The following is a 12152-nucleotide window of genomic DNA, read 5'->3' as shown; positions in this document are numbered from 1 at the left end:
AGAGAGAGAGAGAGAGAGAGAGAGAGAGAGAGAGAGAGAGAATAAACTCCCACAGGGCAGGATCTAACCCTGCTGGTTTCTCTCCCACATTCCAACATAGGTATGGATGAGTACAGACTGATGCCCTCTATCTACAACAGGATTACATTAAGGATCCAGAGAAACTATAATGATGAGATCAAAAATCTCTTTCCTCCCAAACAGCACAACTCACACAGTGTTACGCTACTACATAGTAGGGAGTGCCTACCACTCAGGTAGATGTAGGCTTAAAGGTATACAATGTCAGGCTGGCTCTCAGAGGACTGCTCTGCTGTGAACCACCACCCCTGATGTGGCTCTGCTCCTAGAGAAAAAAAGGTCAGCAAAGAACATCTCTCCATAGTGAACAGTCTCTCTAGACAGCTTTTCAAAACTGTTTCGCACAGGAAAAGAGAGGTGAGGCAGGGTGAGAAACCTCACCTCGTCACTTTCTTCCACATCCACATCACCATTGGCATCATCATCCATCAGCTTGTGGATGTTGCGGACTGCCTCAAAGCTGAGCTTCTCATCCTCACTGTGGCACAGGGGCTTGTCAATCCGGCAAAATTCTGCACAAGAAAAACAAGAGATGTTACTCAGAGCTGTAGCTCAGCTTCCATCACCCACCCATGTCAGCATTTAACTCCTCACGCAGCCTTTTAACTCCTAGAGAACATGCTAAGCTCTCTCATAGAGGGGCAATGCTTCAGCATATGAATAGTTTCCTGGTAGTTAAGTCTAGTATAAGACTAGGAATACACTGGAATCTAGACAAGAACATTAAAAGGTAACTCACAAATGACAGAAAACATAAATAGCCAATTACTATGGTTACATATGGAATGTCCCCCAAATGCTCATGTGCTGAAGTCCGAGTCTCCAACTGGTGGCACCCCTAGGAGGGACGTGGTAAGATGTTTACGATACAGGACTTAATTAGAGGGTGTAGGTTATAGAGGCGTGGCCTTACCAGGGTGCTGGGGTGTGTGTGTGTGTGTGTGTGTGTGTGTGTGTGTGTGTCTGTGTGTCTGTGTGTCTGTGTCTATGTGTCTGTGTCTGTTTGTCTGTCTGTCTGTCTTTCTCCTCCTCTCTCCTTCCCTCCATGTCTGTTTCTCTCTCTGATTCCTGGCTGCCATTAGGTAAACACCATTGCTCTGCCATATACTCCCACCTCCATGATGCTCCCCTTCACCACAGATCCACAGTAATGAAACCAATCAATCATGGACTAAAGACTAGGAAACTATAAGTAAGGATAAATCTTTCCTCCTTTAAGTTGTTTTCCTCAGGTCACAGCAACAGAGAGCTAACACATCAATGAACACGAAAAAGATTAGACTCATGTGTAATTTAAAAAATCCATTCAAATGAGATATCACTTTTTGTCAGATAAATAAATGTAAATCAATACAATACAATACTATAAGATGCACACAAAACAAAGAGCCTGGAATCTAGGCTTAGCTCCACCATGTAACAAGGAAGGTCACTTCACCTCCCCAAATTTCAAGGTCATTATTTGAAAAGGCATTTTGACTAATTTCTAGTATATTTCTTATAATCCCTTTCTTTTAAGTAAAGGTTAAAATCCCTTTCTTTTGGATTTGGATCTTTTCTCCCCCAGCACTGAGAACTGAACCCAGTACCTTGCATGCTAGGCAACACCAGCACTCAGCCATATTCTCAGCACTTTTTCTTTGATTTTCACACAGGGTCTTGTTAAGTTGCCAGACTAAGCTATTAACTCTAAGGCCCTCTACATGTGTTTTGCCAAATTGGACTGAAAGTTGCAAAGAGAGATGATAGGTTCAGATAGACACTGTCTCTCCACTTCCTAACAGCAAGAATTCCTGGCATGACTGCTTCATTCTTGAAAGCCATTTCCAGAAAAACTGTTACCATCCCCAAAGTGCAATAAGTAATCACTAGTTCATAGATAAAGCACAGGGCACTGAACTCATCCCAATCAATTTTAACATTTTCTTCAGCCCCATTTTTGTAGAGCCTTGAGCCAAGGGAGCACTGAGGTACATCCCAAATCCTTTCTAAAATTGTTTTATTTTTGTGACAATGTCTTGCTAAATTCCACATGCTCTCCTCAAATTTGTGATCTTCCTGCCTTACCGTCTCAAGTAGCTGGCAACCATGTCTGGCTGCCTATTCAAAGCTTTTTGGCTAGCACCTAATACAGCCACCGAAACAACATTGATTGGTCACTATTCATATTTTTGTCTCATGTTTTAATTCTTCAAATTTTTATTTAATATGCTTTATCTTATCTTTTTTTAATTATCAGCTTTATTGGTACATTTTAGGTATGTATACAGATCATAGTCATCATAGGGAATTTGTACCTGTACATGATCTATCTTGATTCTTTTTTTCATTCCCCTATCCTTCCTTCAACCCCTCCTTCTCTCCCCACTTACAAAAGCTTTGCTTCTACTTTTCCTTCTTTTCTCATTTTTTTCTTTTCTCTTCCTTCCTTTCTCTTTCCTCACTACCTAGTCCTCATTTGAACATTTTCTTTCCATTTCCCAATAACTATTATGCATTTTGGTCCTTATTTACACTTTCAGTTTCTCACACCACAGAAAAAATGTAGAATTTACACATGTGTGTCCAATTTATTTCACTTAAGAGGATGGTCTCAAGGTGCATCCACTTACCTAGAAATGTCTCAAGCTTATCCTTCCTTATGGCAGAGCAGTATTCCATTGTAAATAATAATAATAATTAATATTATTAATGTTAATATTAATATTATCATTAATTACTGTTATTATTATTATAAGTCTTCTTTTTCCATTCACCAGTTGATGTGCATTTGGGCTGCTTCCAAGATTTGGCTGTTACAAATTGTGCTGCTATAAACAGGTATGTGCACATATTGCTGTAGAATGATGATTTTAATTTTTTGAGAAGATAAAAAGAAGAAAAATAGCTGGGTGAAATGGAACCTCTAGTACTAGTCTTCTTTTTTTTTTTTTTAGGAAACTAAAAACACAGATTTCCACAGTGGTTGCACCAGCCTACATTCCCACCAACATGGGAAAATGTTCCTTTTTCCACACAGCCTCACAAACATTTATTATATAGGTTGATTTCTTAATAATGGCCATTCCTTCTGGAGTGAGATGGAATCTCAGCATTGTTTTAATTACACCTCTCAAATGACCAGTGATGTTGAACATGTTTTCATATATTTATTTGCCATTTCTACATCTTCTGAATAGATAGAAGTATCTATTCATTTCACTATTCATATTGAAACTCTCTGATCAGCATTAGGGATAAAGGTGTGAATCACATGTTAATTTAATTTCCAGAAGCTCAATTACTAGATTCGGGAGAATGAAACAGTTAAAACACTATATGCTGTCAGGCATGGTGGTGCATATCTGTAATCTCACCACTTTGGAGGCTGAGGCAAGAGGATCACTATGAGTTCAAGTCCAGCGTGGGTTATACAAACAAGTTCAAGGCTAGCCTGCAGTAGACAAGGAAACCCTGTCATGAAATGCTTCTTCCCCCAAAAAAAGAAACAACCCACTATGTGCTAAGTTTCACAAAGAAAAAAGGGTCAACAATTTTTTCTGTATGGGCCAGGGAGATAGCTCAGTAGAATATGCACTTGCCTGGCAAGCGCAAGGGCCTGAGTTCAATCCTCAGTTCCACAAAAAAAAAAAAAAAAAAAAAAAATTCTGTAAAGAGTCACCTAGTAAACAATTAAGGATTTACAGACCACTCCATCCTTGCTACAATTCTTAATTACCATTGTAGCACTAAAATATCCACAGACAAAATAAAGGTAAATGAGTTTGTCTTCCCCAAGAAAATGTTTTCACAAAGACAGATGGCAGACTGCACTTGACACACACACACTGTGTATGTTCTTTTTTTGGCAGAACAGGGGATTGAACTCAGGCCCCTGCGCTTGCCAGGGAAGTATTTATTCCACTGAGCCATCTCCCCAGCCTCACTGTGTATGTTCTAGAAGATCATAGGTAACACATTTAAATCACATTAGATTGGCACCATTCTAATCTAAAGAAAGCAGTCATTTTATTAAATTGTATCCATACACAGGCATAACTAAATACAGGACAGTTCCTAATAGGCTTTAAAAATAATGAGTGGGCTTGCAGGTTAGCTCAGTTGTTTGAAGCACCTGCTTGGGCTAACTCAGTCAGGTGCAGGGGACCACAGTTTGATCCCCAGCTTCACATCCCTAGCCTGAGCCAGTTTAAAAAAAAAAAAAATCCTTCTCAAGTTTTTTAGGGTCAGTGGTATAGCTCAGTGGACGGAGTGCTTACTTAGGTATGTACAGGGGCCAGGGTTTGATCCCTGGCACCACATTCCATGCTGGCCCTGCCCCCGAGTGCGCTGAGCGGGCGACAGAGTCCAGGTGTGGTGGCGCACGCCTGTAATCCCAGCACTAGGGAGACAGAAATCAGGAGGATCACTACAAGTCCAAGCTTCGTAGTGAGACCCTGTGAAGGTAAATAAATAAATAAATAAAATGGGGCTGGGGAGATGGCTCAGTGGAATAAGTGCTTCCCTGGCAAGTGCAAGGACCTGAGTTCAATCCCTGGTTCCACCAAAAAATAAAAAAATAAAAAAAACAAAGAAATGGAAATAGTTGACCAAACTCTAGGGAGAGGGGGCCTCCAGGTTGGATACCAGTGGCCTAAGATCAGCCAGCACCTTTCCCAAAGTCCTATGGCAGGTCCAAAAAGTTTGTGCTTTAAGCAGCAAAGTCTGGTTTGTAATCTGATCAGACAGGTGACCTTCACTGCTGGCCTCACCTGGCACACAGAAGGCTTAGACGGATTAAAGATGAGGGAGCACAGAAGCTTAACACACCATATGGCTGACAATCATGTCAGCCAAACTCAAAAACAACCCCTTCAACTAAGCATTTCCTCAGCTATCTCCCCATCCTCCCCAGACCTCTTCTGTCTTTCCCTGTGTATTCCAGCCAAGAAAGGCTTCCCATGGCCATGTGGAAATGTCTTAGAACACTTACCACTTAGCAGTGCATTGTTACTACAGTGAGTAGTAACTTACAGTCCGAGTACATATATAAACTCCCTCTTCATCAGTTATAAGCTGTGTGATACTGCACAAATTGTTTAACTTCTTTGAGCCTCCAATTTCTCATTTATAAAATGAGGATAATAATCTCCTAAATGAGGTTTTTGTGAGAATTAAGTGAAACTGCATTTTTAAAACACCCAGGGCCAGGGATATAGGTCAGTGGCACAGCGCCTGCCTGGCCAGCACAAAGTCATAAAATGTCTCCCCCCCAAAAAACCATCCAGCATAGGATGTTGGATAAAGCTAATACTCAACTCATTTGCAGGACCCTTCCTTCCTCCAAGAGCAGCAAATGAACAGTTTACATCTTCTGCTAACTCTAGCTGCTTTCCCTGCCATACTATGATGACTCAAGTATTGGAGGTTCAGTCCAATCATACAGACCAGTCATATGTCCAAGGTGAAAGGGTAAATGGCTGATAGCAAGACACTGACAATAGCCTGGACTCCCACAGTGATTACGCATTGTCACTGGTAACATCTTTCCTACAGTCTGCAACTGTTTAATATGTCATCTCTACCAGACGGTGATTTCCACAACATAGAATAAGGACCATAACACAGCACACCACCACAGCAGCACACCAAGAGCCAAGTTCTTGTTAAGATATTCAGGGATTTTTAAAAATTAATACCCAAACATTAACTCCATAGTTATATGTATGGTTTTTCTAAGGAGAAAAAAAGAATTGTGGGCAAAAAGAAAAGCATAACCTCAGGCTTTTCACTTTTTTAGTGTCAGGATCTCTTTATACACTTAAAAAATTTTAAATCCTAGACAAATGTTTCTATTTACCATATTTGAAATTTGGAGCTGGCGGGATGGCTCAGTGGTCTAAAGCGCCTACTTGGAACAAGCTTAGCAAACCACAGGGACCATGGTTCAATCCCCCAGCACCACATGCCAGCCAGCCCCGCCCCCTGGTGGGCTGAGCTGGCCACACACACACACACACACACACTAAATAAATAAAATGTAAAAAAAAATTTAAGAAATTAATATTTATTAATTTTAAAGCAATAATGAGTCTGTAACAAATTAACATAAAATAGTATTTTATGAAAAACAATTGTTTTCTAAATTAATCTATTACAAGTGTGGGACTATTTTAAATTTTTGCAAATCTTTTTAATATCAGGCTTAACAGAAAATGTCTGTAACCTTATATTCACCTTCACATTCATTTTGTTGTGATATATTGCTTTGACTACATATTAAAACATAAACAAGGGCCGGCCAGATAGCTCAGTGGACTAAAGTGCCTGCTTAGGCGGAGCGCAGTAGCCAGGGTTCAATCCAGGCATGCTGTGCTGGTCCCACCCCCAAAGTGCGCTGCGATGGCGATTGAGACTGGGCATGGTTGCGTATGCCTGTAATCCCAGCACTTGGGAGGCTGAAAACAGGAGAATCACTACGAGTCCAATCTACGTAGTGAGACCCTGTCCAACCTGTAGACCCTGTCCTAAAATAAAACATAAACTGCTGGAAAAAGTAGGTGTATTTCAATAGCCTTTTCAAGTACTTAGGGTTATTCTTTGATATTACACTCAAAGCTGATAGTGGTCAAAGGTTATATTAACAAGAGGTAAGCTGTAATGTGAAATATGAAACTATATGGATAAACATTTTATATTCTGTAACATTAAAATCTATTCCATCTTTTTATGCTTAACATACAAAATTTATAACATGATACACCCATCATTTGGAAACTATGGGTTCACTGAGTTATGCAGAGCTTCCAAATGCTAAAACATTTTTAGGCAATATCAAAATAACCACAATTATTAATATCATCTCTGATTTTGTCAGAAAAGCTTGCTTGCTTGCTTTCCTTCTTTGTGGTATCAGGAACTGAACTCAGGACCTGGCACTTGCCAGGCAGGTATTTATGCCACTGAGTTATATCTCCAGCCCTTTTTTTTTTTGGAACCAGGCATTGAACTCAGGCCCTTGCTCTTGCCAAGGAAATGCTTATTCTACTGAGTCAACTCCACAGCCCCTAGAAAAGCTTTTAATCCAGGGACAATGTTAAACACAGTGAAAGGAATTCTCCAAAATCTAATTTTCACTTACAAGTTTGAATTAGCAATAAATACTATTAGCTGTTTTCCCAAAAGTGAACCATTTGTCTTATTCACTTTAAAGAAAGTATCTGCCAATTATCTAAGTATGAATAACCACAGTTTGTCAGTTGTTCTTTCAGGTAAAACAGTGTTCCCAGGAAACAGGAGGTAGTTCACTTTACAATTCAATCACATAGTGCTTTGCCTTGAGATAACTATCAAACTTCCACATGACCAACGTGTTATATGTACTTCCTACTTCATTACAGACTACTAAAAGGCATGTACTAATAAAGTATAATTTAATAAAATGAATAATTTTTACTTGTTATATTATAAATTACACATGTGGCATTATCCTCATTACCTATCATATTACCCTAAAAATCTTGGAATCTTCAAAATGACAAGTCTTTCTTTGTACACTAAAGTACTGCCTGAGGCTGGGGAGATGGCTCAGTGGATCAGCGCTTCCCTGGCAAGCACAAGGGCCTGAATTCAATCCCTGGTTCTGAAATAAATAAATAAATAAATAAATAAATAAATAAATAAAATGAAGTACTGCCTGATGTTGCTGGCAGCTTAGGATGAAGGTTGGTCTCCAGAAAAACAAGGAAGTGTACTGAAAATATGTGAAAATTATTGAATGTGGACTGTGTATATATGTATGTAAAAATTTGTGAGATGATGCTGTTGCCACCTAATATGAAAAATGTTCTAGTGGATTTCAACCCTAGTGGCCAGTTCTATGATACTGCATGCATTGTACAGCTGGTGACATGAGTAAGACTGTTTAGTGAATATTTATTAAATTTGATTGTTGTGGCCAGAGATAATTTCAGAATATTTAATGTCCTACCTTAAAAAAGACAGACAGACAGACAGACAGACACAGATAGACAGACTGACTGACCAAGGCAAGATTAGAGGATTGAAGCTTTCTGTTCCACTCCTCAACTTTCAAGGAGGAACTCAAGAGGACTGAAGGTTAAGTTGGCTAACCAATCATACCTATAAAACAAAGCCTCCATAACAATACTAAAGGACAGGGTTGGAAGAACTTTGAGAAAGCTGAACATATAGAGTTCCTAGAAAAGAGTATACCCAGAAAAGGAGAAAGCACAAAAGCTTCAGACCCTTCTCACATACCTCACCCAATGCATCTCTTCACCTGTACGCTTTACAATATTCCAAATGTAAATAGTCATTTCCCTGCATTCTGTGATGTAATCAAGACTTACCTCAGGAGATGTAGAAATCCAACTTACAGCTGGTAGGTTAGAAGCACAGAAAAGAAAAGAAAAAAAAAAAAAAAAAAAAAAAAAAAACCTGGCTTGCAACTGGCAACTGAGCTGGAGTGGGAAAGCTGGCAATAGTTGTGATGAAGCCCTCAGCTTGTGGGATCTAACATCATCTCTACATCATCTCCAGGGAGACAATGTTTGAACACAGCTGAATTAAAGGACACCCAGATTACTGTATGGGAAAAACTCCAAATCTCGTATCAGAAGCAGGTTTTGGGGACTGAAGAAAAACTGAGTTTCAGGGTTTTTTTCTCTGTATTGTCAAATTACTTTTTTTTTTTTTTAATATATTTAGTACAGGATCTACAGGGTCTCAACTACATAGATTGGACTCATAGTGATCCACCTGTTTTTAGCCTTCCAAATGCCGGGATTACAAGCGCACGCCACCACACTCAGTCTCAGTTGCCCTCTCAGCCCACCTTCAGGGTGGGGCCAGCATAGCTTGTGGTGCCAGGGATCAAACCCTGGCCCCTGTGCTCAGCCTAAGAAGGTGCTTTAGTCCACTGAGCAATCTGGCTGGCACTTGTCAAATTACTTTGATAGCCACAACTTCTTTTTTTGGCAGAACCAGGGATTGAACTCAGGCCCTTGCGCTTGCCAGGCAAGCTCTTATTCTACTGAGCCAACTCCCTGGCCCCATGTTTTCAATATTCCCCCCTGCTGCGGGACCAGGGATTGAACTCAGGCCCTTGCACATACCAGGCAAGCGCTTATTCTACTGAGCTATCTCCCCAACCCCTTTTTCCTTTATGAATTTAGGACAGGGTCTACAAGGTCTCACTAGGTAGATTGGACTCCTAGTGATCCTCCTGTTTTCAGCCTCCCAAGCACTGGGATTACAGGCACTCACCACCACACCCAATCTCAATCACGGTCTCAGCTTGCCCCAGGGGCAGGGGCAAGGCCTGCATGGCACTCTGGCGATCCAGCCCCAGTAGCTGTGCTCTGCATAAGCAGGTGTTTTAGTCCACTGAGCTATCTGGTCAGCCCTGCAACAACTTTTTTTAACTGAAAATGAGTGGAGGTGAGGAATATAATGATTGCTAGTACTGTTTGATTCTTTACTTTGATTTGTGCTAAGGCATAAGCAGTTTTACCATTGCTGATGCTACATCAGCACAAAGGTATACAAAATAAAATATAACAAATAACATCTTAGCATAATTATTATAACAGATAAACCACAAAATCTTTATTTTCCTGGGATCCAAATCTTTCCATCTTCCCAGTAGAGCCAGTCACTCACTATTTACTCTTTCTTGTGTCAAAACATTTGAGATAATTCTCTATATAAGAACAATCTTTTTCTTTTTTTTCTTTTTTGAGACAGCATTTCACCAAGCACTTCAGGCTGGCTTTGAACTCGCCATGTACTCCAGAGCGGCCTTGAATTTACAGCAATCCTCCTGCCTCAGTTTCCTAATGCTGAGATTACAGGTGTGCATTATCATGCCAATAAAAAGAGGTAAGGGCCAGGGAGATGGCTGTGTGGAATAAGTGCTTCCCTGGCAAGCACAAGGGCCTGAGTTCAATCCCTGGTTCTACCAAAAAAAGAAAAAGAGGTAAAAACAATTTCAACTCACTCTATCCTCCATGGTCCAGTATGGCAATACCACTAACATCTACCATGTTAAGCATGAAATCAGTAAATGCTGGCTTATTGGATGAACAAGTACACCGTCAGACTCAAAAAGGAATCAAAAGATTAACAGCAACAGTACAGCACTGAAAAGACTTTCCGATGTGTCCAAAAACTAGAAGTTCCAGAGATAATGTTGTACAAGACTTAGAAGGAGTGTTGTAGGCAGCTGAATTAAATAGAAACATTATAGGCAGTCAGACAAGGCCAGGACCTCTAGGAAACAAGATGGAAGACAAGGTGACTTTACAACTTGGAAGAGACAGACACTCCTGTATGGACCACACCTCAAGACCAAGACAAAAGAGGAAACACAGCTACATACTTCCCTAGGGATGGGCATCAGGGATTGATATTCCCAATAGCTATCAATCACCTTGAAAGAGGCCAAATGAGTCACTAGCCCAACCCCCAACAGGAAGAGACCCTGTCCTGTATTATGCCCACTTGCTACGTGACTCGCTTCCCTATCTGGTAGTACTGGATTTAATCAATTTTACCTGAGCAATGGTGCTTGTAATCTTTTTTTTTTTTTTTTTTTTGGAACTGGGGATTGAACTCAGACCCTTGTGCTTACCAAGGAAGCACTTATTCTACTGAGCCATCTCCCCAGCCCCCTTGCCTTGTTTAATAATAACTACCTCCCTCCACTAGAAGTAAATTCACAGGAGCCATTTTTTTGTTGACTCCACTATCCTTGGGAACTTGTACAATGCCTAGCACATAGCAAACCTTTAATAGAGCAAGTACTGAATAAATGAATAAATTTTTTCCTGATGTACAAAGCATGTTTCTTCTCTTATATCTAACCTCATCGCCTCAACACCTGCTCCTGCCTCAACACTGAGGATGGAATTTAGGGCCTCACATATGCTAAGCAAGTACTCTACCACTGAACTGTTTCCCCAGCCCTTTATACTTTTATTTTGAAACAGGGTCTCACTAAGTTACCCAGAGTGGTCTCAAAATCTAAGATCCTCCTGCCTTAGCTTCCTTCATTGCTGGGATTACAAAATCAAGACATAGAACCTTTCCAATGCTCAAGAAGATTCCTTCTCTTTTTTTCCTTTTTCAATCAAAATTACCACAAGTCTGCCCCACCCCAATGGAAAGCACTGCTCTTTTATCCACAAACAAGTTTTGTCTTTATTTTCTAACTTTCATAAAAATGAAGCATGGCTATTTTTGAGAATACAAGTGCACATAAAATGTTCACACTTTAAGGATCAGTGTGCTTCGCAGACATATGAACTTGTATAACCACCACCCTGATTAAAATGCAGAATATTTCCTTCCTTCTAAACTATTCCTACTTGACCCTTTCACAGCCAACCCCATTCTCAAAGCACATAAAACCACTGATCTGATTTCTGTCATTGAAAATCAGGTCATGTCTATCTAGAACTTCAAGTATATGGAATCATCAATGTATATTCTTTGTGTCTGGCTTCTTTTACTCAGGGTAATTTGGGACTCAACCATGTTCCCTCATGAATCAGTGGTTTGTACTGTTTTATTTTTTTAGTAGATAGACATACTGCAGTTTGTTTATCCACTCAACAGTTTTGGCTAATACAAATAAAGCGACTATGAACATTCACGTACAAGGATTTGTGTGAACATATGCTTTGTTTTCCTTGAATAAATATCTAGAAGCAGACCTGCTGAGTTATATGATAGGAGTATGTTTAACTTTTTAAGAAACCGCCAAACTGTTTTCTAAGTAGTTGCACTACCACTTTACACTCCCACCAGTAACATATGGCATGTCCAGTGCTCCATATTCATCTTTATACTTGGTGAATGTACAGCTCAGGTTGAAAACTATCATTTTTCTATACAGGAGGCTCTTTGTTCTCTCTCTCTCTCTCTCTCTCTCTCTCTCTCTCTCTCTCTCTCTCTCTCTCTCCCCCTCCCTCCCTCCCTCTCTTTCCCTCTCTCCCTCTCTCTTTCTCTCTCTCTCTAGGGTGTCACTATGTAGCTCAGGGGGCCTTGACCTTACTTTGTAGCCCAGT

The 12152-nt window shown here is 40.2% G+C and overlaps 1 protein-coding gene across 4 annotated transcripts in view; it reads right to left on the bottom strand.

Annotated features, from left to right (window-relative positions):
- Positions 1-12152, bottom strand: part of Stim1 (stromal interaction molecule 1) — a 247356-nt gene that overhangs the window by 108026 nt on the left and 127178 nt on the right. For all 4 annotated transcript variants that reach the window (XM_004641963.1, XM_004641962.1, XM_023702091.1 and 1 more), the window contains exon 2: positions 463-593. In XM_004641963.1, coding sequence (XP_004642020.1) covers positions 463-593 — 131 coding nt within the window. The remainder of the gene's footprint in view (positions 1-462; positions 594-12152) is intronic.

The sequence above is a fragment of the Octodon degus genome, unplaced genomic scaffold, assembly GCF_000260255.1.
Source record: "Octodon degus isolate 3935 unplaced genomic scaffold, OctDeg1.0 scaffold00146, whole genome shotgun sequence".
Classification (NCBI taxonomy): Eukaryota; Metazoa; Chordata; class Mammalia; order Rodentia; family Octodontidae; genus Octodon; species Octodon degus.
Note: the sequence above shows the minus strand (reverse complement) of the source record. Positions and strands in the feature narration are given on the sequence as shown.